This window comes from Drosophila melanogaster, chromosome 3R, assembly GCF_000001215.4.
Source record: "Drosophila melanogaster chromosome 3R".
NCBI lineage: Eukaryota > Metazoa > Arthropoda > Insecta > Diptera > Drosophilidae > Drosophila > Drosophila melanogaster.
Window position 1 is genome coordinate 14,260,148 of NT_033777.3, and position 27,564 is coordinate 14,287,711.

The 27,564-nt window shown below is 44.7% G+C and overlaps 4 protein-coding genes and 1 non-coding gene across 9 annotated transcripts; 2 read left to right on the top strand and 3 right to left on the bottom strand.

Annotated features, from left to right (window-relative positions):
- Window positions 1-60: 60 nt before the first annotated feature.
- On the bottom strand, window positions 61-1,066 carry CG14840 (uncharacterized protein). The gene has a single exon (NM_142092.2). It carries the CDS (start codon window positions 1,034-1,036, stop codon window positions 134-136), a length of 903 nt encoding a protein of 300 aa, NP_650349.1. The 5' UTR covers window positions 1,037-1,066; the 3' UTR covers window positions 61-133.
- Window positions 1,067-1,243: 177 nt separating this feature from the next.
- CG14841 (uncharacterized protein) lies at window positions 1,244-2,271 on the bottom strand. Its single transcript, NM_142093.1, has 2 exons — window positions 2,153-2,271; window positions 1,244-2,080 (listed from the first exon to the last, which is right to left on the bottom strand). Exons 1-2 carry the CDS (start codon window positions 2,267-2,269, stop codon window positions 1,373-1,375), a joined length of 825 nt encoding a protein of 274 aa, NP_650350.1. The 5' UTR covers window positions 2,270-2,271; the 3' UTR covers window positions 1,244-1,372.
- On the top strand, window positions 2,240-3,220 carry CG14839 (uncharacterized protein). The gene has a single exon (NM_142094.2). It carries the CDS (start codon window positions 2,314-2,316, stop codon window positions 3,160-3,162), a length of 849 nt encoding a protein of 282 aa, NP_650351.2. The 5' UTR covers window positions 2,240-2,313; the 3' UTR covers window positions 3,163-3,220.
- Window positions 3,211-26,756, bottom strand: trx (trithorax). 5 transcript variants are annotated; one of them, NM_134282.2, is made up of 9 exons: window positions 26,062-26,756; window positions 18,946-19,394; window positions 16,159-17,395; window positions 14,045-15,221; window positions 13,768-13,974; window positions 5,477-13,703; window positions 5,274-5,407; window positions 5,021-5,196; window positions 3,211-4,960 (listed from the first exon to the last, which is right to left on the bottom strand). In NM_134282.2, the coding sequence occupies exons 3-9, from the start codon at window positions 17,242-17,244 to the stop codon at window positions 4,787-4,789; spliced, it is 11,181 nt and encodes a 3,726-aa protein (NP_599109.1). In that variant the 5' UTR covers window positions 17,245-17,395; window positions 18,946-19,394; window positions 26,062-26,756; the 3' UTR covers window positions 3,211-4,786. The 5 variants fall into 5 exon arrangements, with proteins under 5 accessions (NP_599109.1, NP_476769.1, NP_476770.1 ...); NM_057421.3 differs by lacking the exon at window positions 18,946-19,394; NM_057422.3 differs by lacking the exon at window positions 16,159-17,395.
- On the top strand, window positions 4,682-5,388 carry asRNA:CR46020 (antisense RNA:CR46020). Its single transcript, NR_133394.1, has one exon.
- Window positions 26,757-27,564: the final 808 nt, after the last annotated feature.

A 27,564-nucleotide genomic window follows, 5' to 3' on the forward strand; every position in this document is an offset into this window, starting at 1 on the left:
AACTTATTTAAATATATTTATTTAATACTAACAAAATTATCGTGAAACATTTTAATTTTTAGTTATAAAACCATTATCTTTTAATAGGAAACTTATTAAACCGAAATCGAAACGTAACAAAATATAGAAAAGATCAGTTGATCCCCGAATTCGGTGCTAGATTTTGGCTGCCTGCGCCGGAAAACTTTCCGGCCATCTTGCGCGGACCCCAGCGCACCTGCTGGCGGTGGGTCATTCGACGAGACCTCTGTGCCTTCTGCTTGGCCTCCACTGCAGCACAGGCCGCTTTGTAGGCCGCCTGCTTGGTCTTCTCGAAGTCCGTCTTGGCCTCGGTCATCTGGCGGGTTAGATTCTCCACCCGGTGCTTGGCAGCCTCCAGGAGCTGCGTCTTCTCGGCCAGCTCCTGCTGCGCTCCACTGGCCACGTTCTCGATATTGGCCAGATTGGACGTGGCGGCTATCACAAGGTTCTTCAGCTGATTGAGTTGCGATTGGGCCTCGTGGGCAGCCGATGCGGCGGCATTGGCATTCGCTTGGGTGTTTTGTAGGGACGAGGTCACCTCAGTGACAACCGCATCCGCCTCGGTCATCTCCTGCTGCAGCTGTTCAACAATCTGCTGCTTTCCGGCCAGTGCCGCCTCCGCCGCACGAGCGGATTGAGCTGCCTTGGCGGCCAGTTCGTTTTTGACCTGGGATGCAGCCGCCTCGGCAGCTGCCATCTGCGAATCGCTGGCTGCCTTGGCCTCCTGGGCGGCTTTTTGGGCAATGTTGGAGGCCTTCTGCTTGGGATCTCCGCGACCAAAGACGCCGGTTCCGCTGCTGCAGCCAACCCCTTTCTTCGAATTAGGTTCCCCACAGCCTTCGGATCCGCCTCCCAAACCGCCCGCCCCACCAGTTCCATCGATGCTGGCATCGCCGTACAATGCGGACAGGCATTGCTTGTCATTCGTTTCGGCGGGTCGGTAGTGGTAGCTCTCCAGTCGAGGGAACGCACGCAGCAGTAGCAGGACGAGGAGCAGCGCTTTCGTGCCAGGCATATTCCGATCAAATATTTGGAAACACTCGACGCTGACTCCATTCGGAAAGCCTGGTTTGACTGAAAAATTACCTTCTCTTAGCAAAAACAATTCGGAAAAACTACCTCGGATATTTGCCTTTCATTAATTTCATTGTTTAGATGGATACAACATATATGTATATCCTACATCCAGCAGCTATGAATAGTATTATGCATCTATTTAATTACATGCTCGCAGTATATTTTTTATTATATTGATATAATATATTATTTTTAAAAAAGTAGCATTATAAACTTTACAAAAATATATATATATGTATAAAATTTAAGTGATAATGGCTAATATTGATCGTTTCTAGCTTGAAGAGGATGCAGAGCTAATCGCCCTTTGCATCCTTTGAGCCTTTTGCTTGGCCTCCACTGCCGCACAAGCCGCCTTATAGGCAGCCTTCTTGGTCTTGTCGTAATCCTGCCTGGCAGCGACCACTTGTCTGGAGATGCTCTCCACTCTCCGATTGGCCGCCTCCAACAGCTGCCCCTTCTCATCCATCTCCAATTGGGCACCATTAGCGAAAGTTTCAATGTTGGTCATTTGAGCGGTGGCCTCAGCCAAAAGGACTTTCAGTTGGTCCAGCTGAATCTTGGCTTCGGAAAACGCTAACATGGCAGATTCTGCGTTCACCTGTGTGCTGTGGAGTGAGTTCTTAACCTCGTCCACAACGGCCACCGCCTCCTTTTCCTCCAGCTCCAGTTGCTCCATGATCTGTTGCTTGCCAGCAAGAGCTGCCTCCGCGGCTCGAGCAGCTTGGACCGCCTTCTCGGCCAGATCCTGTTTCACTTGGAGTGAGGCTGCCTCTCCGGCGGCCATCTGGGCGTCATTGGCCGCCTTGGCGTCCTGGGCGGCCTTAATTGCAATGCTGGAAGCCTTGCTCTTGGCATTCTTTTGGCTAAGGCCACAAGAATTTTGCACAGCAGAACTTGTTTCACACCCTTCCGATGATCCTCCACTTGCAGTCTGCTTCTTTTCGCTTGCTGGCTCATACAATCGAGCCACAACAGGATCCTTGTTCAATGGCGATGAGAAAACAAATTATAGACTAGGACTTTACCCACAGATTCGAGGGTTAGGACTCACCGAGTCGCTTATCATGATTATGTGGCTCCGCGAAACGCAAGCAAGGCTAAGCAGGAATAAGCACATTGCCTGGCAATAGAGCATAATCTCGATTTCCGGATTTGACAGGCATGGCATCTCCATCCGATTGACAGTCGGAAAAATGCTCGAGACAACGGAAAATGCGGATAGACACTCAGATCATGTGGCTAATAATTGTGTTATCCTCGCTCCCGGCATCCGCTACTGGCAATCATTATCGAACCCGCCGAAAGCCAATGCAGACGGAGGACTCAGACCTGATGAGGAGTTTCGCTGGTGGGCTCGGTGGCGGTGGTCCTGGTGATGGAACCGTGTGCGACATGTCAGGGGAGGATAGCAACTCGCCGGCAAAGAAGACGCGAAACCATACTAATGCCAAACAGCGATCCTCCGGAATCGCCGTCCAGGCGGCCAACGAGGCTAAAAAGGCAAACGATGATATGAAAAACGCCGTTAAGGAGGCCGCTGATAAAATCAAAGGTGAATACGCAGACAAGGCAAACGCTGCGGCCAAAGCTGCCGAAGCAGTGCTGTTCGGAAAGAGTCAGGTGCTGGAGCAATTGGAAGCGGAGGTCAGGGAGGCCGAAATGGTGGTGCAGGAGGAAAACCAGGAGCTGATCACCGCCGAGTCGAATGCACAGCTTGCCGCCAAGACGCACCAATTGGTCCAGCAGGAGCTCAAGACACTGACCATAAGCCTCAAGTTGGCCAAGGACATTAAGGATGCCTCAGATCAAGTATACACAGTGTGGCAACAATCGCTCGCCGACAAGACGGCACTATTAGAGGCTGCCCAGCGGCGGGTTAATGTCCTAATGCGGCAACTTAGCGAAGCTCGATTAGATTACGATAAGACCAAGAAGGCGGCACTAAGTGCCGCCAAAGCAGCGCAAGAGGCCAAACAGCGTATAGATCAATCGGAGTGTGAAGGCGGTTCTCGTGGCAGAAGGGGGCGACGAGCGTGGCTGGAGTACAAGGAACACCATTGATATACCATATATTTTGCATATTACAAGAAAACAACAAGAATAAATCAATTTGAATTTTAATCTGTAGTTTATTAAACTTTTTTCTTTAGGGAATAAAAATATAAAATTCCTCGACAGCGTGCAAAAAGTGCGCGCGTCTTGAATGGCTGCCAAAAAATGCTATGGAACTTTGCCTGTACAAGTCTGACCGATCGCCCCGATAGGAATATACATATCTGCCTGCTGTGTGTGTGTGTGTGTGTACAATTTTGGACAAATACCAGAGCGGACTAATTGCTAGTCTTAAGCGAAAGAATTGTTAAACTAGTAGAATACAAGGGAGCCGAACTAAAGATAGGCGTTACAAATTATGATTACGCTTGAGCTTCAATCAAGGCAAACAAACGTTCACAAAAATGTACATGATTTTATAACTTAGGTGTAAAATAATAAATATGCAATCAATGGAGTTAGTACAATTACAATTGGCTGCTGTTGTTGTGGTTGCCTGTTCACAATACAATAATTTCAAGGGTGATGCTTGGTTTCGTTCTCTAAATATATATATATATGTATATATATAAGCATGTGGTTGCGGATATTATTCTTAGTTCAATCAATTAATCAGTAGGTTAATTGGTAACAAACATAAATACGCAGAGCTCTACATAAAATAGTTTCTTCTTACACAATCCTGGTGACTTAAGGTTAGTTAATTTCTCATTACAGTAGATATATAATATAGATATTTATAATTCGTATGCAATATATGTACAATCTAACACAAGCCCCTGTAAGTAATTGTTTTTAATGTCTCCCATCGTTTATCTGTTATTCGCCTAAGCCCAACAATGTTATATTTATCAGCTTAGCTTAGTTATTTGTATTTGTTTATAGAATCTGTGGAGCCTTAGTCTAGTTAGCTAACTGATCTGCATATCATTATCCGTATGTGGTAGGTAGCTAGTACGTAACATATTTAATTTACAATTATTAATTATCTCCCCTTGAATACTGACGTCATCGAGTTTCTGTTCTTTCACTCCGATCGCTCGGATATATTTGCTTCGTTGCCTAATGTGTGCCGTGTTCTTTAGATATAGGATATATAATAATATCAACTGTTTAACTTTTACATATCAACTACTTAAGACGTATGGGGGTTGTAAAACGAAAAGTATCACGATTGACCAAACATAGATCGATATAACCGTTAACTACAAGTGTTTCAATTCTCATTCCAGGTGAGTTTTTTCTGCCCCCATTGTGGGCAGCAATTAGTTTTTGCAATGAAAATTGGTACAGAATATAATCTTTGCACATACAAGCATGTTTGATTGAACAAAAATGTGATGTAAGTGATGTACCAAATTGTTTTTTTTTTTTTTATAAAAGTATCTTGCATTGGACTATGACTTTAAAATACTTTTCGTAAATGTCTTAGATATTCTGCATTCAAAAGGTAAAACATGATATTAAAAGCAATGTATTCGGGTCAACGACGTTGTATTCACATTTCTAGATTTATTTCCACCCTTGGGATCTTTCAGATGTGTAAAACCTACCCCTTTTGCTGAGTATACGGATTAATTTCGACGCCCAGCGTCATACTTAGTTCTTATCTCTGACACTGATCTTCCTTTTATTAATTTAAGTACTTCCGACACCTTTTCGAACCGCATGAGCAAGGTATCTTCTCATCCTCGAATGGGAATTTGTAGTCGTAGGTAAGCTCCTCGCCCTGCACGATTCGGCGCAGCGCAAAGATGATGATGTGCTTGTGCCCTAAGATGTCCACCACTTTCGAATAGCAATTCGGCTGCAAGAAAAAAGGATTTGAGCATCTCCAGTGTAATAGGACACTTCACTTTGTACTCACCTCACAGCAGTGATTAATGAAACGCGCCGCATTGCCGCGCATCGTGGCATCAACTACAAGGTTATCGTCAATTTTGAACATATAGCACCCAATGCCGCGGCTGTCGTAGTAGCGTTCCCTTTTGTCCGTCAGTGTAGAGCGAATCAACTCACCGGCATATTCGATAACCATTTCACCTGGAATTAGATTAAGATTAAGATCCAATTAATTTATTTATTTTGTTCATCAACGCTGAAAGGAAAGGGAATCTTACCCGCTTCAATGTCCTTAGTGCAGTAGAGGCCTCGTCCATGGATATGGGATCTGAAGACTCCAACATAATCCTTGTAAGTTTCCTTAAGAGTCCGATACTTCATGGCCATGGGTAGATTGCTACCAGTTCCCCTCCTAAACAAACAAAACAACGTCACAAATCAATAAATATGTCCTGTCACAAAATATGTAATATACACATACCTGGGTACCAGTTCATTGTCGGACGGCTGGACGAACACCTGGATGGGCTGCTTGCGATGTCTGGAGGCCAACCAACTAAACATATCATACTCGCTGCGGTTGGAATAAGGCTCACATCGGGCGCAATCGTAAGCATTTTCCTCCAATTCATCCTGATCCGATCCATAGTCGAGCAGACCATGTGAATCTCCACCAGACACTGAGAGGGCAGCGGATGCACTGCTTCCGCCTAAGTTGCCTCCATGTGCTCCATTTGCCGCTGTGGACACGTTACCATTGCGCTTGTGATACTTGGGAGTATATTTTGAGCACTTTTCCACGCCTGGCAACTGTTCAATTAGGTACTTAAGGGCATTCGTTTTAAGACCTATCATCTGGATGCCACCCATATCGGCTAGAGGACCCTCTGGCAGCGGAGTAAGTCCATGTGCCCGCCTGGCCACCTGTACTGCCTCAAAGACCTTCTCCCAAATCTCAGTTATGGAACTCGATTTGTACGTAAAGCCATCTTCGCTTTGTATTTCATAAAGCAGATGTGGACCAGTCATTTTTTTGGGCTCTTGAATGGGTTGCGGTGGTTCGGGAGCAGCTGCTGTAGGCACGATGGCGGCCTTTGATTGCTCCTGTTCTTGCGAGACCGTTCGTTGCTCTTCTTTTCTCCTCCTGAGCTCTAGTTCCACTCCATTTTGCAGCTGCTTAAGGTCCAGTACATGAGCATCGGCCATCTCGTTGATATAGGTGGCAGCGGCTTCCACAGCTGCAGTTTCTAGAGCGCCTTCGAACTCTTCGGTGGGAGCAGATTGTGCTGCAGTGGTGGCTAGGACATCCTCCACCATTTGCTGGTAACCAGCGCTGGCATCCACTTCCATCGTCGTCGCCGTGGCTATTGAGTCTGCACAGTCATCGTTGGTTAGGTTGTCCAGAATCTTACTGATCTTATCCTTGACCGCCGGTTCTTCACTGTCGGACATCTCGTGATCGTTGCACGCCGATGTGGCCATTTTCAAGCTGAAATCATCATCCTCGTCCTCCTCCTCTTCGAGGTCTTCCTCCCTGTAGACATCCGTATCCATTGGCTCCACTTGAAAGGTGTGCTTATCGAGCAGATACCCGTTGTTGACCAATTGTTGATTAAGTTGCTCTCGCTGCTGTTGTTGGAGAAGTAGCTGTTCAGTCTTCGACTCCCCCGGCGAATTCTTCTCGTAGAGTCCCTCCGTATAGATTGATTCCGTTACCGGCTGTTCCTCCAAGATTGCATCCATTGTGACATCTGGCACAATGCTCTCCAAAACTGAACTAACTTTGAGTTCCGCCTCGTAAACTGGTGATGGTAGTGTTGACTTTTGGGCATAGCACTTGGACACACTGGCGCTAGTCATTTGATGGATTATAGGCTGTTCAACAGGTTTCGGAGGAGTGGGTGACGAAACTACGGGACACTCGTTGGACAACGGAGCAGGTTCCTGGCGCTGCTGCATCGGTAGCACCCGATTTGTAGGCCTGGTTGTGGAGCTGCTGGTGGTTGATGGTGCTTGTTGTTGCATAGGATTAACCACATTGGTGGGCAGTGAGCAGTTGCTACTGCTACTGCTGCTGCTTGTGGAGAAATGCTGCACGCGGTTAGCCAGCTCCTGCTGCTCCAAAGCTTGAGGTTCCATCACAAATTGCGATTGCACTACTGGTGCCTCAGCAAGTGTTATAATGGGCATTGACGGCTGTACCTGCACCTGTTGTTGCTGCAGAGGTTGTTGCTGCTGGGGAATATGGATCATCTGCGCCTGCTGCAGCTGTTGCTGCTGCGTTTGCGCGGGGATTCGCTGCTGTGAGATCGTAACCTTCGGCACCTGATTGACCACCACGGCTGGAATCTGCTGCTGCAACTGTGGCTGCTGCTGTTGCTGTTGCTGCAACAAGGAGTGATTTTGATTTTGCACCTTCGGCGTAGGCTTCATCACTTTGGGTTTCACTTCCAGCTTGTGAATTGGTCGTATCATGTTGGTTTTCTTCTGAAGAGGCTTCGATGCAATACTGGGTGGTGCTCCACAAGTTGTTCCCGTACCGGAAGCGGCTTTTCCCTTAACCTGAGATTGTTTGAGATTGGAGTTTTTCACCTGTACTTGAGACTGCTGGGTGACTATACTGGTGGGCAGCACCTTGTTGACCACCTGTGGTTGCGGTGGCACTTTGCCTACTCCCGAAATTCCCGCTGCCTTGGCTTGAGCATTCGTTCTCTTTATCTGAGTTACTGGCGGGATCTTCGCTGTGACCATTACGGGAGAGGTGTAATCCATTGATGTGGAGGCTCCTGAAGATGTGGGCACCGACTGGAACTGGAAGTTAGCGTTCTGCAGTATCTGCGTTGTTGTGTCGTCCTGCGTTTGCTGTTGCAGTACACTGGCTGCGTTTAGGAATGTGCCCGCACTGGATGCATCTCCTGTGTTATTGAGCACCACATAGCCAGCGGGCAGATCAACGATCGGTTCGATTTTACTAGCCTGGAATACCTGTGTAGTGGTTGCTGAGAAGCTGGCATTCTGGCTAAGCATTCCTGGCATTGCTGTGGAAACGAACTGCTGTGACGACATGACTGTATTCTGGACAATCGTCTCCAGTCCATAGTACATCGGTTGGGTGGCGAGAATCACCTGGGGAGAGGTGGTGGCAAATTCCAGACCACTGGATCCTCCACCTGTACCACCTAATATTAGGGGTTGCTGATTACTGCCCGGCTGGTTGCCATCGGCTCCTCCTCCCAACTGAATGGTTTGGGGCTGGATAAGCGTTCCTATCACTTGAGGTTGCGCTTGTAGCGATTGCGCCGTCAGCATTTGCAATCCGGAGTTGCTGGGTGTGGTAGTAAGCACTAAATTTCCACTCGCATCCGTTTGCAAATAGGTAGCACCTGCACCGGGAGCAGTTGTCAGGAAAGTAGGCGTTGCCGTAGGCTGTGGCTGGGGCTTATACTCCCCCGCTGTAGGAATGGAGATGTACTGCAGTGGCTGTCCTTGGCTTCCGTCTCCAGTCACAAACGAAATGATGTTCTGGGGCTGAGCCTGAGGCAAGATTATCTGCGGAGCCTGAGTCTGGGTGCTGCTCTGGAACAACAACTGCGGCTGGAGGAGATTCTGCCCCATAACGGTGATGGGCTGTTGCACCTGAGTCTGCTGCTGCTGTTGATGCTGCTGAGGGTGCGGTTGCAACTTGGCCTGAATCGGCTTCACCTGGTGTCCTGACTTCAGCTGCCTCTGTTTGACGGCCGCCTGCTGAGCTGCTTTGGTGGCCACTGTCTTCAGGGGCTTTCCAGCTGCCGTCAGGGGAAGCATAATCTTCTTATCCGTATTGGTGGCCTGCAGGGTCTGATAGGTTGCTGTTGGTGTCGTTGTGGCCTGCATCGTCTGGGGGATTTGGATAAACTGCTGAGTACCATCGGGGTTGGTGGAAACAGCAATTAATTGAGGCTGTGCTGGAGCTGTCACCGTAGGTTGAGCTAGCGTAAAACCTCCACCCAGATTGGCAGCCAAACTTTGCAGTGAATTCGCATAGATTTGCAAATCGTCCGTGTTTGCTTGGGTAGCTGGATTCGGCTGGGATAGGAAAAATCCACTGCCCAGGGATTGGGGTTGTAATTGAAGCTGCTGCAATCCCTGTAAGCCAAACTGTCCCAGGGAGCCCAGGCTCTGAACTTGGGGAAACGATGTTGCTGATTGAAGGTAATTTAAACCTCCTGCATTCGCTAGAAGTTGCTTTTGCAGCTCGTTCAAGCTTTCCGCACTGATCTGGGTAGCATTATTAGTCATTCCTTGCCCGCTGACGTCGGATTCCGTTTCATTGGAGGACATTGTGGGACTGCAGGATGGTAAATGCCGCTGGAAGGCGTCGTAATTTCTGTAGGTGCATTGACACCGATCGCATTTAACTTGGCCGCTAAACTGAGCTGTAGATAGATTTCCATCTCCGGAAATTATGCGAAATTCTGTAATTGAATCATCCACGCCATCCATTTGCATTATCCTCATCTTAGCTGCTTCCTCGCGCCCTTCACTCTTTTCGAAATAACGCTTTGCTGCACTCCAGGTGAAACTCTTGCTTCTCACAGATCCAGATGTGGTAGCGACTCCTTCCACGGATGTCTCACTGATAGATTGCCTTCTTGACACGCCTGCCACTGTGGCCATCTCCTTTTTGTTTCTTTGCTGACTGCTCAGGGTTAAAAATACTCCTTCAGCCAAGTTTTTCGACAGCTTTCGCCTTTTTATAGCGGTGGCCATGGCGCTATTCCCGTCGAGCTTTGGCCAAGCTAGTGTCTTGAGCATCTGCACTTGGCTGGAGTTTCGTGCTGCGGATAACATCGCATCCTCCACAGGATTACTGGCTGGCCAGCCATTTCCTAGGCTCGTATTTGAATTGCGGGTATCCTCATCGCAGATGCTCACAGAATTAGCTCCACCTGCTTGTTGATTTTGATTTTGAGCCTGATTGGAAGTCATTGCCTGAGTGCCATCCTTGGATTGTTCACTTATGGCAAACAAGTCTGTCTTATCATCGTACAAGAATATGTCTAGCATTGAGATGCCATCGAGTAGCTCGTGGGGAAGATCTTCGAATATGGCATCCTTGAGCTCTGGCGGAAGCAAATCAGCCTGCTGTTGCGGTTCCTCTTCGGTGTTTTCATCCGGTGGTACACACGAGTTGGGATTCGGAAATTCGCCACTCCAGTCGGTTCCGCCATTCTCCAGAAATTCACTCCTCGCTAGACTTGTGTGCCATCGAGCGATTTGCGCCATACCCAATTGAACCTCCTTGCTATTTGGATTTGTGTGATCTACAGTATAATTTCGACCCACATCCAGGGCTGTTAGGGTTGACGAACTGTTCTGTATTGTGGTGCGCACTGTATACTCAACGATTTTCCAGGGCTCTTTCGAAGACCAATACAGACGACTGCAGAGGAAATTTATGGGCACCACGGCTTCGTAGGAGTCAGAGAATCTGGGAACTATAGCTCCCAGCTGGCGAACCTCCAAAGATCCAATGTGAAATTGCACACGAGCTGGTTCTATCAGCTTTTTCCTTTTTCTATCCAATTCCACATACACGGGTCGAGAAACCTCAAAATTGGATTCGTATGTTACACTGGGCGATCCATTGGCTTTCAAGGCATTTCCATTCTTGGCATGTGCAGGACAATACATGGACTTATCTGTGAGAAATGCACAGTCGATGCTTCTGGCACATGGATAGTGATAGTGCTCGCCACATGATCGCACATTGCATCCGACAGTGGCTCCTCGGTTTCCACATACCGTACACTTGATCATCCTACCCCTGGCCACCGCACTGTGGACATTTTGAAGTGAACCGTCAATCTCCTCGAACACTTCCGCAGACCACATGGCACAATTGGTGTGAACCCAGCAGTCGTGACCGCAGTACAGAAGCCGAGCTTCCTCGCCTGATAAGCCTTCACCACTTTTTCTGCAGAAGAGACACATTCTTGTATCTAATCGCATCTTAATGCCACAACTGCCAAAGTCGTCAACTTCCTCCAGGGGAATATCCAACACACCAGATCGCGATTCAGCCTGTGAAGTCGAATGCTCGTTGTAAACAGAAGCACTTACTCCTCCGGTATCTTGCAAATCCTCGTAATTGCCTCCAGAGCAGGACTCAAACATATCCTCCTCCAAGGCATCGGTGCAGGCTTTCGTTTCGTTTTGGAACCATGGGAACTGCTCACTTAACAGCTCTTTGTAGGCAATGTCCAGTTCATCGCAATTACTCTGTTGGATTACTTGACTCATGTCATAGTTGAATTCCGCCAAGGAAACATATGAGTTGCCAGCTATCTTCTGCTTAATATCAACCAGGCTAAAAGATTGTGAATGGCTGATGTGCTGTTGGCAAGAGCAGGGCAGGGATTTTACTCGTGGCTTGTTCATGTTAGCATTCCGTTGTTGTTGCTGCTGCTGCTGATCCTTAAACTCATAGACATCGTCGCTGTTCTGAGACTCACCATCGCTGCCCAAACCGTTATCCGATCCACTACTGAACTGAAGGGCTTTTGGTTGAAGTTTCCCTTGGTTTGAGGATGCTCCGCAAGTACAGCGCAGCTTCTTGCGGGGACTTAGTTTGAGAAGGGCACAAGCTTGCCGGGATTTGCTGAGAAGTTTCAGAACGCTGTAGAGACTGGCTTTGAACTCCTCCATTACAGCCTGTCGCCATTCCTCAGCCTTGATCTTGGAACTCTCATTCCTGCGGGCACATTTCTTGCAGATAAACTCTATTGACTCCGGAAGAGTGCTCAATAGATTGTACTGCTCATCGCTGAGACCCTCGCACTTGGAATGAACCCATTGACCACAGTCACCACACTCCATCATTTTTAAATCAAAATCGTTGTCATCATAGCATCTCTGGCATATTGGACAAAAGTTGCCCTTCTTGCGCAACTTAAAGCAACCCGTACACATCGGCAAGTTACCCACAAATTTCGATACTTTTGTGGTGGAGCAAGACTTGCATTTTAAGCAATTGACGCATATTAACGGACGATCAGCTCCAAGAAGTCTCTTGCTAGTGCCCAAGCAGGTGCTGTGATAGTTCTTCTGACACTTCTGGCACTTGACCTTGGACCCTGATGACATATTGCAGGTGTAGCAAACGGTGCATCGAGGACACAACCAATTCAAGCGCTGTGTTAGCTGATTTAAGGAGGAAGATGGTCCCGTGGAGGCATTTACCGTCGTTTCCAGAAGGCTGCCCATTAGCGTGGTATCCTCAAAAGAGCCATGTTTCAGATTATATTCATCTTGGACACAGTACTGATGATAGGGCTCACAACAGCAGGCGCAAAAGATCAGCGGATCCAAGCCTGTAGAGCCGCATAGGAAACACAGAGCCCTCTGAGCCACTGTTTCTGTCACAATCAAACCAAAACCAGTTTGGCACACTTCCGCAGGATCATAATTCTCCCAAAAATCGATGGATATCAGTGTACGCTGCTGTCGATGCTCCTTAGTTTTGCGTCCCTGGGTTTGATTTGACGATTGAGTGACCGAGCTTGAGGTAGCAATGTCCCCGTTTCGCTGTTTTTTGCTGGCCGCCACTATTAGGTTGGACGCAACCGCTGCATTTCTTGTGGTAACCTTTGCAGATGAGCCTCCAGCTGCACTTGCTGTCCCTTCTTTACCTAACGCTGTTGCCTTCTTAACTTCAGCTTGGGCACTGCCAGAGGACTTACTGGGTTTCGATTCATCACCAACAGGAGACGTTTTACAGCTAGCACAATTATCGTTCTCATCTGTAACAATGTGAGTTGGTTTTTCAGGTGAAGGTTCCATAATTGCTGATGGCACTGGAGCAGCTATTTCTTGCTGCATATCAGCCGCATCCTCAGGTTGCTGATCCTCGCCAAAGGTAGCCAAAGGTTGCCCGAGGACAATGGAGGCACTGCGGCACACATGCTTCACTCGAGGTCCCTTTAGATCAATCCTTTGTCGTTTGAGGGTGTCGCCTGTAGCATTCGTTTCACCAGCAAGTTCTGCTTGAGGAACACCATGAGAAGCTCCATTGGAAGCAGATGGCTGGGTGGTGGTAGACGTTTGTGGTGCCTCCTCTTTTTGAGGTTGAACTTCTTCAACTTGAGCTTCTGCTGCTCCAGATTTCTTCGTGCCTGCCTGTGTGGGACTTAGAAGCTTTTCGCTCTGTTCCGATTCCTTTACTTTTTCTTTCTCCTGTTTGCTGTTCTTTTTTGTCAGACTGGGACTGATTGCTTCAGCAGCTGCAAGTTTTTGATCTGCTGCATTGCTTATCTTCAGGAAAAGAGGATTCTCCAAAATCGCAGGACGCAGCAGAGGAGTACTGCCAAATGTGACATTGTTCTCCGCCAGCGGATTGGGCTTTATTGAAGTCAAGGCAGAAGTGGAGTCACCACTGGACTTCCACTTCACAGACGTAGAAGCAACCACCGAAGGAGAAGAAGAGGACGCAGTAGAAGTAAATCTCAGACTGCCTGTTGGAGAAAGCAATTCCGCAGATTTTTCTTCTCGGGCAGCGGCTTCTCCTCGCATACCCGGTGGCAATATAGCACTTAACCTGCTTCTATGAGCTGCAGGAAGCTGAAACGAGATCATACATTTTTTCAGCCAACACGCAGTGCAACGATCCTTGTAAAACTTCTTGAAGTTTTTCAACTGGCTCTTGGCTGAATGAATGCTGCAAGGTGATCCTGCAAGGAAATATTCAATAAGCATTAGTAAGAGACGGTTAAAAATAAATAAGATTTCTACAACCTTCATTTCCTTTGCATTGCAGATACTGTTGGCTGCCGGAGGACGTATTCGCTGTGCTCGAATTGGCCGATATTGATTTCTTGGTCATCTTTGAGAAAAACTTCCTGCACACGTCGCACGCCACAACTCCGTACTTACGGGCTTGGGTCACCTCTTTGCTGCTGACCACCGCTGAGCAAATGGAGCAGGCACTGGGAGTAGGTGTTACTGTGGTGAAATGAAATATTAATACGTATAAGAATACAAATATATAATTGTTTTTTTTTTTTTAGCTAACCTGTTGATGAATTCGTGCTGGCTAACGATCCAAAAGACGAAGTCGCCAGCGAATTCGCTGGTTTCGGAATGGCACTGGGTGATGTGGGGCAAGCTTTTGGAGCCGTAAATGTTGCCTGCTGGTTGTCTGCCTGGAATTGCAGACGAGGTTGCCTCAGGACAAAGTTTCCAGCTGCACTACTATTTGGCTTCAAGGTGCCAAAGTTAAAGAAGGTCTCCTTGCCAAGCTTCAGATTCGTTGATGCGGAGAAGGTTGATGCCGTGGAACCCGCACTTGAGGAAGATGTACCGAAGACATTTTTGCCTTTGGAGTCTCCAAGAGAAAGAGGCTTCTTGGTACTAATGGCACCCTCTTCCAGCAATCTCTTGTTGGGCTTGATGATCCGCGAGGATCGTGTGCTCCTTTTGGGCAACACGAAATGCGAGTCCATAACCAATTGTTTCTCATCCGGATCACGCTCATCAGCTCCGGCACTTTTCTCAGTTTCTGCACTCTTTTCGGATACTGCTTCATCATTGTCATCCTCATTTTCATCGTCTTCCTCGGCTTCTTCGTCGTCGTCATCATCATCCATTTCATCGTCCTCCGCGTTGTTTTGATCTTCTGGAGAATCATTGCGACGGAAGGTAACGCCACCCTCATCATCTTCATCCATGGGAGCGCCAAAAGCGCGGGATAAGCCAAATACATTTGAAGACGATCCTGATTCCTGATTTGAGGAAGATGAGCTCGCTCCCGCTGATCGAAATTTAAGAGAGTTCAGCTTATCGATGTTGGAGTTTTTGTTGAGTATCTTGGACAAAATGGAGGGTCGCACGATGCACTCGCCTCCTCTGGAGTAATTCAACGGTCGGTTTAAGGAATCCTTCTTCATAATTGAGACAATTGGTATGCGGATGTCTGGATTGTAGAACCGCTTCACAACCGACTTATCATCGCTTGTCTCCAGCACGTTTCTAAACGTCACCGTCTTCTTTTGCTTAGCTGTCGTTGATGACGTCGATGGTCCTGTATCCGCTCCAGATTTGGGACTACTACCGTCCCCAGAAGAGGCCATTGCTGGCGGTCCATTGGAAGCAGATCCTTTTCCCGATGCTGCTCCATTTGCCGCTGCAGTGCAGCTGGATGGAGAGGGATCGCGGGCAACTTCATTGGGCATTTCGGTCAAGACGCGCTTCTGGAAGTGTACACAAATAAAAGGGTTCAGTAGGTTTCGGTTAGGGTTGAGTATGGAAAGTCGGAAAAGGGGTTCCAAGCAAATCAATAATTCATGCTCACGAAATGAGAAGGGGTTAGCTTAGCAAGAAAAACAAGCAAGCAATGCATATAAACACAACAAGAAATAAGTTAGTAATTAAAATTAATAGGTATTGTGCATAAAATGATTTGTTACATATCATTATTTTGTTCCTTATTAAAAAAGTTTTTGAATTATTTAAATTTTTAACATATATTAATTAAAGCTTTTTTTTTGGATTTTGTATGGTTCCTTTCACAATAAAATTGATTCAAGGGACGCAATCTTAAATTAGTAAGGCCAATGGTAGCTTTCAGTGTATGGGTAAAGCACAAAGAAGCATGCAAAGGACCAGAAGCAAGTGCAACTTTTCGAAGGGGATCGCTCGGACATGGTGGGTTACTGAGGCGCTTGAGAGGGGGTAAGGTATCGGTGCAAAAACAAGTTACTAAGCATAAGTATAAGCTGGGGAACAGACACCACTGTGACCGTCAACCGTCTGCGGCAGACACATGTGGAAGAGTTGCAAGCGCTAAAACGTCATAAAAGCCAATTAAGCAGGTAAGCGAGCAGGTAACAATGGCGTCAGAGGCGGGTGGTTGGGTGTAAAGGGGCTACTAACCAGACCAGAACCATGGGTAAACCAACTTGAGGGGGTTCTCTTATTTACATTGGCGGGAATTGGACTGTGGCATTGAACGAGGATGTATGTGCAGCAAAGGGTGCACACGCAACTCAGAATGAGTTGGTCGGATTGAAGGGGTTAAGGTGGCGGAAAAAAAGCGGCTTAAACATATTCATAAATAAAAGCAAAAGGGGGGCAACACCTGGGAACAAAACCAGCAACCAAACACCGACAATCTGAAAATCAACTTACCAGGGCCGCATCCTCACCCGGGCTGACCACGCCCCCTACGCCTATTCCTCCCTCCACAGAAGGCGTGGAGCCGGAGGCAATTGGCGGGGAGGGGGAGGGATTGTCCACCACCGGACTATTGAGCTGCTTCAGCTTGGATGTGGAGGGCAGCATAACTTCGCCCCTGGCCAGGTTCAGATTCTTGAACTTTTTATTACTATTCTTGCGTGCTCTCAGTAAAGCGGCACTTATAGGAAAGGTTCCACCTTGGGAGGATCCTCCGGGGGAAACCAGGGCACAGGCCAATCCAGTTGATGTGGCCGGTGTCGCCACGAACAGTGCTTTGAGACATGCGCCTGAAAGGCCAGAGGTTGTTGCTTCACTAGTTGTTCCAGAAGATGCTTTAGAAGACTTTGCAGAAGAGCATGTCCCAGCGCCTGTTGTTTTCGCCAATTTTCCAGAGGATGCTTCTGTGGACTTGGCTGTAGATTTCCCGCATGATATTCCGGAAGATGCTCCATCGGAAGACGCTCCGGAATTGCCATCTGGAGAGGAGCCAGACGACCGTCCAGAGGAAGTTACAGAAGTCGACGCTGAGAAAGTTCTGGAGGACTTGCTCAAGGCTTTTCCAGAAGCTGCTGCGGATAATTTGCCTGAGGGTGCACTCGACACATTTCCTCTCGTTTTATCACCGTCACCGTTTTGATCCTTTGTCACAGCCTCCTTGTCCAGATTGGCCGCACTCTTGTGATGGGTGCCGCCGTTTACACTACCACCATTGGTGGATCCCGATCCGGATGATCCCGATCCCGTACTGGATCCGGAACTGCTGCCATTGCCGCTGTTTCCGGAGCCGGCGGATGAGGAAGCCGTATTGCCACTAATTGAGGCACCACCCGGCGCATTATCATCCTCATCGTTATCACAATTATTGCCTTTTTCCCGGGCAGCCGATGAACCGGATCCAGAGCCACTCGGCTGCTGGGACTCCGGCGCTGGCTGCTGCGGTTCGGCCGGATTGGCCGCATCATCCTCCAGCTGCAGGACACTGATCCGCTTACGGTTGATCGACTTGGAGGGTTTGCCGGGAAACTTGGAGCGGCCCATAATAGTAGTGCGATTTCGTTTGCCTTTGCATTTGCATTTGCCTGCCTTTAGATTGGATTTTCCTCGTTTTTGTTCGATTTATACTGGGACTTGCAGTTTATTTTTTTTATTTCCACGAATTGTTTGATTTCTCGAACTTGTGGAAAACTCACTGTGGATAAGAGAGAGGCACAAAGTTCGGGTAAGAGAGACCGACTAAGAAAGACCGGTATTAGCACGAAAAAAATCAACTAGCAAAAACAGAAACACCAACAACAACACCGCTCGGGAAAAAAAACAATACTTGTAAGCCAAATCGCGCGTTTGGAATGCGTCAATTTTCCCCCTTTTTTGCGAATCTCGTTGTTGTTGCTGTGGCAACTCGTTTATTTTGCACTCCTGCCGCACGCCCCCTTCACAACCCACTCACTCACTCCTTTTGGCGCACACACTCTTCTCCTTGGCTATTTATTTATTTATTTCTTTTTCGCGCGCGTTTCTCGTTGCGCGCTCCTTGCTTTGCGAATTACAACTACAATGCCGAAGGTGACGTATCCGCTCGACAGCCTCGGCTTTTTGCTTTTGACGCGCTCAATCGCTCTCTCAGTCGGAGCGTACGCTCAAAAAAAAAATTGGTGATAATTTGATAAAGGATCTATGATTTTTTAAGATTTTTTTAAGATCATATTAAAGATATTACAAGAAATATAAATTTATTAACGGTTTTCAGGTGATTTATTAAAATAATTGTATCGTGTTCCTTTTAACTTAAGGATAGCCTGTTTTTTTGAGTGCACACTCTCGGGTACGACTCTCTTGCCACCTTGGCCCGCTCTTTCCCTGCTCCTGAGCAAGGAAAGGTGCAATTGCAGCTGCCTTTGTTCCGCTCCTTCTGCCGCTGTCGCACTTCTTGCGTGACCACTAATACACTCACACCTAAAACAGTGTTGGCAGAATTGGTGTTTTATTTAAATTAATGGGATTTGATATTTAATATTATACTATTATAAAATTATAACAATACCTGTCAGTATCAAAGTAATGACTGCTAAGATCAATCAAATTCAAATAATCTTCAGATATAAAAACAAATAATGTGATAAGGCTTAATACACGAAAAACACATGAAAAATGACATTTTTATACAAATCGAGGTTTTGTTCAGAAGTTTCCTTCTGTTTTCTTTCGTATTCAAAAAGACTTTAAAACGCGGTTAAGTATGCAATAGATTCTTTGAAGGACTTATCACATTTCGGCCAAATTTAGCGGGAAAACGCCATAGCTGCCAGCACTGGCTTACCACCACCTTTGCACGCTTTGCCACCACTAAGTGTGTGCAGTTTACGAAAAAACAAAAAAAAATTGAAGCAAAACAACTGCTGCGTTGTGGCTCCTTAAACTCATTCCGTTTTCTTTGGCACGTAGCACGCGCTCTCTCTGTCTCTCTTTCTCGCAGACTCCTTTTTAAGAAATGCTCTCACACTCCAAACGCGCTCCCGCTCTCTCTCTCTCTCTCTCTTGGCAACTACCTTTCTCCCTCCCTCCCGCGAGCTAGTTGTCATCGACGTTTTTAAGTGGTTTTTCTACTTCAGACTTGAACTTTTTTGTTTCTTGTTGCTGTTGTTTTCTTTGCAGGATTTTCTCGTTCGGCTTTTGTTGTTGCTGCTGCCTTTGTTTTTTTCCCTGGGATATTTTTTGTTTGCTGGAAATTGAAATTCTTACAGTTGTTGTTGTTGTTGCTGCTGCTGCGGATGGCGTTGTTGCTGTTGTGGGCCACTATTAAGTGGTGGGTTTTCCCTACTGCTGGCTCTTTTTACGACAGTTTTTCTCTTTGTTCTCGCTTTTATGGCCTGATGAAAATTCTTCTTTTTGCGCGTTTAGTTTTTCTGCGTTGGGAGTTTCTGCTCGACGAATTCACAGTTTTCCACATTGCTGTACTTTCGCGGCAACTTTTCTCATCTGTAACTGCCACTGTTGCTCTTGTTGTTCTTGTTGCTGCTGATGCTGGTTTGTGTTGGCGGCCACATGGTGCTCATTACCATTACCATCATTATCCCCATCATCATCTCAATACATCCTCGGTCTACATCATTGCCATCTTCCCATTCCACCCCACTGCATCACTCACACACACTGGCTCACAAAAGTCTGCAGTCTGCGTGTCTTGAAATCTGCAAAAAATTAATCGAGGGGGTGGTAGGTGGTCGGGAGGCAATGGGAGAGAGAAAAAAAAACAAAAAGTAGAAATTTATTAGTTCGCTTCGTCGCAGTTGGGCAAACAAGTTGAAAGTTGACTTTTTGAGTGTTTTAAGCGTGTGTGTGGTGGGTGACGATGTGCGATGATTATGCATGTGTGTGTGTGTGTCGCAGTGACTGAGTGTGAGTGTGCACAGAAAGAACTTTCTATGATCTTATTTACATACTTAAAAACGGAACTCTATATTGACCTATATATTTATTTTATTTATTTATTTATTATAATGTATATTCACTATTAGTGGACACGAGTAGATACACCTAAGGTGTATAAAAGTATGCTATATAAGCTACCACATTTTGTATATACTTAGTTAAAAAATTAAATAAAAATTCTTCCACTTTTTTCTGAGTGTGCGTGTGTGAGCTGCTCAAGTGCTCGGAATGAGGTGAAAATACTTTCGAGATTTTGGGGTGGTGGCTAACACCTCCCCCTCCCCCTCACCCTCTTTCAGTGAACTCCTTTTTCGCACATTTTCCGAGAGCATGACTCAGTGCGGCGTAATTGTTTTCCGTTTCGCCTCCGGTTTCCACTCAAAGGTGTTTGGCAGTCAGTTAGTTTACCTGGTTTACCTGCCTCGTTAGTTAGTCAATCTTGTCAACTGTACTGCATACTGCTCCCCAGCAAGTCAATTTAAGTTGCACTCGTACACAGAGGTACGTAGTTGGCACAATGGGTCGGAAAATATGGCTAACAGGATTACCCACTTGGGAAGTAATACCATACCTATACTTGTATGTTATATTATTTTATATAATTTCATACTTATTTATCTCTGGGGATAAGAAAACTTTTCAGAAAGCCTGAAAAAGTTTTCAAAAAAAAAACTTCGTTCTTGGGCATTTATGCTCCTATTTTTAGCATACTTTTGAACATTTATCTTAACTGCCTCTTGACTTTTATCCTCTAGGGATCATTTGTCTCTATGGAATTTAATGTATAAGTTATTGCATTTGTGGCCAAATTAAAAAGTTTATAATAAATTAAGTGCTTCGACACCCACTGTGCCTTCACTTTGGTCTCCTGCCACTGTCTCAGTTGTTTGCGATTTGTGATTTTATTAGTCGATTTTCCTCGTTTTTATTTTATATCGCCTCTGCTTTGGTTTGTGTTTCTACCATTGAGTTGTATCTTTATGGCCCCAGCGGTGGCATGATGTAAGCATGGGATACGAGATACAGCGAACGGGACTGGGACTGAACCGGGCTTAATTGGACAAAACACTCATCCGTATTTGCACGACGATTACACTAATTGCTGCGAAGTTGCCGTGAATTGAATACCTAGCACTCAATATGCATATGAATAATTTGCATTTTAAATCGATGGATGATGGAGTGTTAAAAATACTCAATAAAGATCTTAATCATACAAGTGATACAAGTGATTTGTGGCTTTTTAATGTCATGCCTTGAAAGGTTATTAAACTATCATGACATAATAAAAAAAAATGTTTGCCTGCAATGGTGTATTTAAAATGCTGATCTAGTTACTCTTTCAATTACTCGTAATTATGCGACTTAATTCACTTTTAAATCATCTACATTTTATAGGCAATCGGTTTTACCTGGTACAAATGACTTGCCGATGTTATGCGATATATTTTATGTCATTGACTGATGCGACTGGCAATCATTATCCCCCACTCCATGATTGATGAGAATCGGGAACATACTCAATCAGTGGACGCAACCATTGATAGCTATTATAAGACACACCCTTCCTCTCTGATATAATCGTTCCTAATCGCTTAATGCAAAAACAATATAATATTAGTGACCATTTAATACCGAGCACAAAACACTAGGCAAATATCATGACATAACAAACTAAAGGTTAATTCTCTCAAGCTCAAAACAATTGTCAACAATTTAATACCCATGCTGTGGGTAGAGCGGGGGGATGAGGGGGTTCAAGTCGGCAGACAAGCAAGAAACAATCAGAAAAACACTGGCCAGCCAACAAATTGCACACAAATTGTATCCGAGAAACACACACAAATGCCAATGAAATGCGCAGACAGCAGCAGAATGCTAACCACGTTGTGTGTTGACATCAATTAACTAAATCGCTTTAATTATGTGCCACCAACCGAGCGGCAGCAACAACACAACATCAAAGTTCCAAGGAGAATTCAGCGTGAATAATTCACCGAATCAATAAAATCCCACAGAATGATGACAAAACGCGTTGATATAGACGGCAAAGTGAGCAAATCCCAATTCCGAGTGTACAGGGGTTGCTCCTTAATTACGGACCATTTGTTTACCAAGGGGAAGATGTTAGTATCGAAGGATAATGGGCGGTAACCTGTACACGGGATGCTCGATAATTGCAGACCAATTTTTTTTTTTAGAATTTTAATTGAAGTTTTTTTCAGGTACAGGGGCGTTTCCATTTGGAAAATAATTACTGCTCTTACACATCGTTCATTTAGGAAATTTAAGGATGATGGTTTGTTCCAAGGGAGATCTGGATTTAAATTTTTTTATCAGGTCTGCGTCAATTTATTTTTTTGGCTTATAAGCTCGCAAAATAAAAGTTTCCATCTAATTTGACGTAAGTGTTTACGTTTATCCCACAAATTTACTGCGCTAATTGCCCGAATTGGATGGAAGACCTTCAAGCTTTTGGCCATGTCCAGATCAAATTAGTGGTACTAAACGAAAATGCAAATACACTTGATTATCTAAGTTATTACTTAGAGATTCTAAAATCACCTGATAAATACAAAACAATTTTTTAAAATTTGAACACAAATTATGAAAGTAAAATATCAAATACACTTAAAAATTTTCCCCCCAAATACTTCAGTATTGAATTGCACTTTATTCGATTGTTTAATCTGAGACATTTGACTGTATTTCGATATCGACACCCAATTAATGGTGTTCAAGTGTCGTCGGCTTCACTGTAATTCGAGTACAGCCATTAAACCAGAGTCGCGCGGAATTTGTGAAGGTGGGAAGGGGGAAGGCTGTCGAGGGGGGGGGGGTTGTGGCAGAGGCTGTGGATGGAGGAGGAGGATGGGGGTGTTTAATACAAAGAGGCCAAGAGACAATCGGCCAACAAAACGAACAATCTCCCGGCAAACAACGAACAACGAGGCAAAGTAAAACTGGCCTGGCCAATTCGAAATTCGAATGCATCGTCATCATCATCATCACCGTCTCCTCGAAATCGACAGCCGAACGAACACGAAGATAAACGAAAATACTAAACCAAATTTGACGGGGGAGAAGAGGGTATGGAGCAAAATGAGAGAGAGAGAGAGAGAGAGAGCAAACGCACACACCTTTAATTTAATTGCCATCAATTATGGTAAAAAGATTAAGAAATCAAAGCAAGCGCAAAAGGTAAAATAACTTGAATAAGAAGAATGGGCCACCAAAATGAAACTGAATACGAGCACTTAACGAAATTAGATAAAATATTTTAATTGAATAATGTACATCGATTTGAAGAGTATATCAAAGTATAAGAATGCTTTTTGAGTTGCAATATGATTGATTGCTGAGATTGGCAGCAGATTATAAACCTTTTCCCAACATTATTGACCTATAAATAGATCTAGTTTAAAAACAAATCCCATATCAAATCAATCGGATGACAGCATGTCGAAATAATGCCACTTTATTTCACAATGATAAGTATGTTCGTCTGAGCTGCGAAGTGATATGAAAACTTGCTCGTAAATTGCTTAATTGATTAAAATTGACATCTAATTATACGTTTTTTGTTGTGTACCAGTAAACCCCAGTACACATAGCCCCGTCTCTGTCGCACTGCATGCCAATAACCGCCAAAGAGGGGCGAGCACAAGACTTGCAAATTGCGAGTAATTGAGAAGATTAAAGTCAAGCACACGAGAGCAGACAGAGATGGCAAATGAGTGGGAGGGAGAAGGAGACTGGTGGGAGGGGGCCCGGTCAAAGAGAGGGAGAGAGAGTCAGGTAACGAATCGACTGGCAAACGATTAAAGCCATAAACACGAGCACGACAATCACAACAACTTACATACAACACAAACAGCTACCAAATAGACAACTATCTGCATGCCACACACACACTGCTGCACAAACTCGATTGACAAGTTGGAAAAAATCGAAGTCAACCTCGCACATAAAATATGTAAATTTGTATGAAATTATTCCAAAATGTCGTTTATAAATGATCACTGAAAAAAATGATCGTAAATGGGAGGTAAATTAAATGAATTTTAAGCCCCACAGTCACTCCATAACTTTTCCTACTCCACTTATTAAATATTCTTTGAATTAATACATAATTATTTGATCAATAATTGGCAACATTAACCGCAAAATTTTTCTCAGTACAACAATGAGAGAGCCCAGAGAAAGCAGCTGTAGAGGTGGAATCAACAAATGAGCGTGAGCCCCATTCCCCAAAAACAAAAAGAGCGGCAGAGAGCACACGCGGGGGAGTGTATGTTTGTATGCTTGTGCACACACACATACACCGTATTTGCTTGTAAATCAAAACACGCAGCCAAAGGTGAAACATGAAAAATGTGCGCGCCAATAAATGTGCGAAAGGTGTCGTGGTGTGGGTGCCGCATGGATTGGTGTTGGGATGGATGGATAGAGATGGTCGGATGGATATCTGTATCTCTGTGGGCCATGAGCATTGGGCATTGAATATTGAGAGCCGACTTGGCAGCTCGCAATTTTGATGTCCAATTTGCCACGAAACATGAACTAAATACTTGTACGCGAATGTTTGTTTGCGTGTGTGGGCATCTGGTTTCGTGGTGTTTATGCTGTGTGTTGGTGGTGGTGGTAAAAGGTAACGAAACACAAGGTAAAATAAATTCAACTCAGCTGGCAGCTGCAGCCTCTCAAAACGCACTGTAAATAAAGGTGTAAATACAGCTAGCTGGTAGCAACAATGCAAACTAATAATTCGGCCACCGAAGCAAATAGAAATCACACCTACAGTGATCGCTCGCTAAGCGAAGCATTGTAGTGCTCATGTTTTAGAAAATAGATTATCTTGGAGAAGAAGAACAAATAAACAAATGACTTTTTTCGATTTTACAATAGGAATTATGTAAACAAGGATATTTTAATTTAAACCCGTTGAAAATGTCCCATCAAATGATCTTAAAATTTGTATTTGTGAGTAGACCCATCCGAATTCAAATGTGCAATGATTCTGTGAGGCGTGATCGACGAGATGCGGACGCAGTGGAGCGTGAAAATGCATTCGGATGAGCATCGGTTGGCCCGCATCGCATATTCATTCCCATTCAAGATCTCGCATTAGCTTACGGCTCAGTTGGTCGACTTTTGAAAGGCGAATTTTAATATGCGCAATTACTCATTTGGCGATTTTGCGCCTCAATGTTGTTTGGCGCGTAGTTTCCCACACACAAACACACAGGCATCGACACTAGCCGATTTGGAATTTGCCTTTTTGATGGCAAATAAAAAAATGGCGTCAACAAATACTCAAACAGCCAATGTACAAGTACATATATTTATTTTGTAATTATTCAACAGCTTCTAGGCAGCGAACGGCAGCGGCAATCGATTTAGCTCCTGCTGCTGCTGAGATCGTTTTTCATTTTATTGTATAATTTATTAAAAGTTTCAACAGCGCCAGCAACAAAACAAACAGCAATTTTAGTTATACAAACACTTTGGCCATGTGAGCCCAATAGAGAGAGAGAGAGAGAGAGAAAGAGACGGTGAGAGCGAGAGAGTGATTTGATTTAGAATGAGGCGACAACAAAAGCAATTAACTGGTCACACATTAAGTTTTATTTATCGGCGATGCTTTATTATAGCTCGCCGCTGTGTGTGTGGGTGTGTTAGCGACTGTCATTTACCGTTCGTTTTACGGGTGGTAAATAATGGAAAACGTCGTAGATGGAAACTTGCAGTAAAATCCCCCTGGCTAACAGAAAACGAATAATATTGTTTCTTATAAGAATGAAATATTTGATGGATTAACTTCAGGAGTCATATGATTATATGATAATAGATGTACTTATTTTAAGCAAAAAATATTTCGCCTCCTCTTTAAACTGTTAGTATTAGATTAAAATAAAAATATTAACTAATGAATTCGTTGTTAAGAAAGTTGTTATTAAATCAACAGGTTTTCCAGAAACAAGACTTGCTTACTAGTACTACAAAATAGAACAAAACTAAATCAAAAATGCTACCATCTGCTGCTAGTCGCACTCAACGAGGTCCCACTGTAGACATAAATCGCAGCGTGGGCCATAAACTAACAGTATTTGTTGTGCAGCCTAATTTGCATTATCGAGTGAATAATTGAACGACACTTTCCTATTCTTTCTAGCTAAAAACAACAATCTAAACTACTGACTAGAGGTCTACAAAGGTTAGTGGGGACTTTATGAATATGAAATCGACGGGATGGGATATGATAATGTGATGTGGTGTGCAATGGTGTACAGTATCTCCGGGTGCATTCCAAATCAATATCTGGCATGCTTATATATGTGCGCAAATATCCATTGATATATATTCACGGCAGACTGACTCATCGGCAGCCGGCGACGCCTTTTATCGCGGCGATCTTATAATTACCTTGCTGTCGAGCGTGTATCCAGATGCAGATTGAGATTCGATACCGTTTCAGGGGTTGTTGTTACCATTTGGCATCCTTGGTGCACGAATATAATACGAAAACGAAAATAATCCACACTTGGGACAATTTCACAACAAAACGGGACAGAAACACACGCACTCAAAACACTAGTAAACACAAAATACAGGGGTGGAGATTGCGATTTTCGTTTTTATTTTCGTTCACTTATTTCTTGGTTTTTGCTTTGGCTCTCACATTCGCCGCTCTCTCACTCTGTCGCTCTGCGCTCACAAAACAAACGCACAGGTACACGCACACACGAACCGAAATGGCCCGCTCTCTTGCTATTTCGTTCTCTCTCTCGCGCCCGCGCGTTTCGTATATACATATGTTGCTACGTATGCGCGTGTGTGTGTGTGCGGGTGTCTGTATGTATGGGTTTTACGACGATGAAAAATGCCTGCTTCTTCTTCACAGAAATCAGGTTTTCTGCTCTCGATTTTCACACTTTTTTAACAATTGAACGCCACAAATTCGATGTAATTTCATTGGCAGACACTGCATACCATATTCACACACACTATTTAGCACAGTTTATCAATTATTTTCCACATTTTCTGCGTTTTTTCGACGAGCGAAATGGAAATAGCAAAGCAAAACGACCGGACAGTGTGACCGCGCCGATAACTATAAAAAATACTGTGAGACTTACAAATAAATTCATGTGTGTGCAGACCTGGTCACACCGATATTTTAGTAGGGTGTCTCTGCTCTGCGGGGTGTGTGTCTTGGTTAAATACGGAATGTGTCTCTGCTAGTTCAAAGACAAAAGCGTATTGCTACAAAACAGTATTTTTCAAAATTTAAAACCACTTTCGGTGTAACTGCTAATTTGTTTAATTTGTGGTAATTAAAATGTTTAGAATGGAGTGTACAAAACACATTAACCTTGAATTTTTGAATATCCAATATTATCACACTTTCCGTTCAATATAATTTTTAAGTACCCTTCGGTATCTTATTGGGAAAGAAGGAAAGAAAAGAAACCGCTTCGGTAAACAATTTAAAAAACAGGAGATTTTCCTAGTCCACATTCTAAGTGGCAAATATCAATCACCTCATTGGCAATTCCATTATGCCAGTATATGAAGTTCGGATTAGTTGCGATTTCATAATGAAGCCATAATGTGCGGACACACATAAACAACTTGTCAGCTGCGTCCACTTCGCATTTGGTTCTTTGCCAAAGTTATTAACCAATTTTTTGGGAAGACACCCAAAGGCTTTATGCATTCGCAAGGCGCGATGTAAACAAATAGATTTTGGTCAACGAATCGAACGTGTCCGCTCAATTAGCACATATTTGATTCACAATGTAAATCCAACTGTTGCCGGGCGAGAAGCGTAGGGCGGTAATTCGGTGGCTTAAATCGACGTCATTTCGACGACGTTTCACCGAAGTGAACAAAAAATTCGCAGGAAATTGAATCACTGAGCGCCTG

What these genes read in the sequence shown, in the direction of transcription:
- CG14840 (NM_142092.2), bottom strand. Translation starts at nt 1,036, where the DNA reads ATGCCTGGCACGAAAGCGCTGCTCCTCGTCCTGCTACTGCTGCGTGCG.
- CG14841 (NM_142093.1), bottom strand. Translation starts at nt 2,269, where the DNA reads ATGCCATGCCTGTCAAATCCGGAAATCGAGATTATGCTCTATTGCCAG. An exon ending in TAATCATGATAAGCGACTCG is followed by an intron (nt 2,081 to 2,152) that starts GTGAGTCCTAAC and finishes CCATTGAACAAG; the next exon opens with GATCCTGTTGTGGCTCGATT.
- CG14839 (NM_142094.2), top strand. Translation starts at nt 2,314, where the DNA reads ATGCGGATAGACACTCAGATCATGTGGCTAATAATTGTGTTATCCTCG.
- trx (NM_057421.3), bottom strand. Translation starts at nt 17,244, where the DNA reads ATGGGCCGCTCCAAGTTTCCCGGCAAACCCTCCAAGTCGATCAACCGT. An exon ending in CGGGTGAGGATGCGGCCCTG is followed by an intron (nt 15,222 to 16,158) that starts GTAAGTTGATTT and finishes GTACACTTCCAG; the next exon opens with AAGCGCGTCTTGACCGAAAT. An exon ending in GACAATGAACTGGTACCCAG is followed by an intron (nt 5,408 to 5,476) that starts GTATGTGTATAT and finishes TTGTTTGTTTAG; the next exon opens with GAGGGGAACTGGTAGCAATC.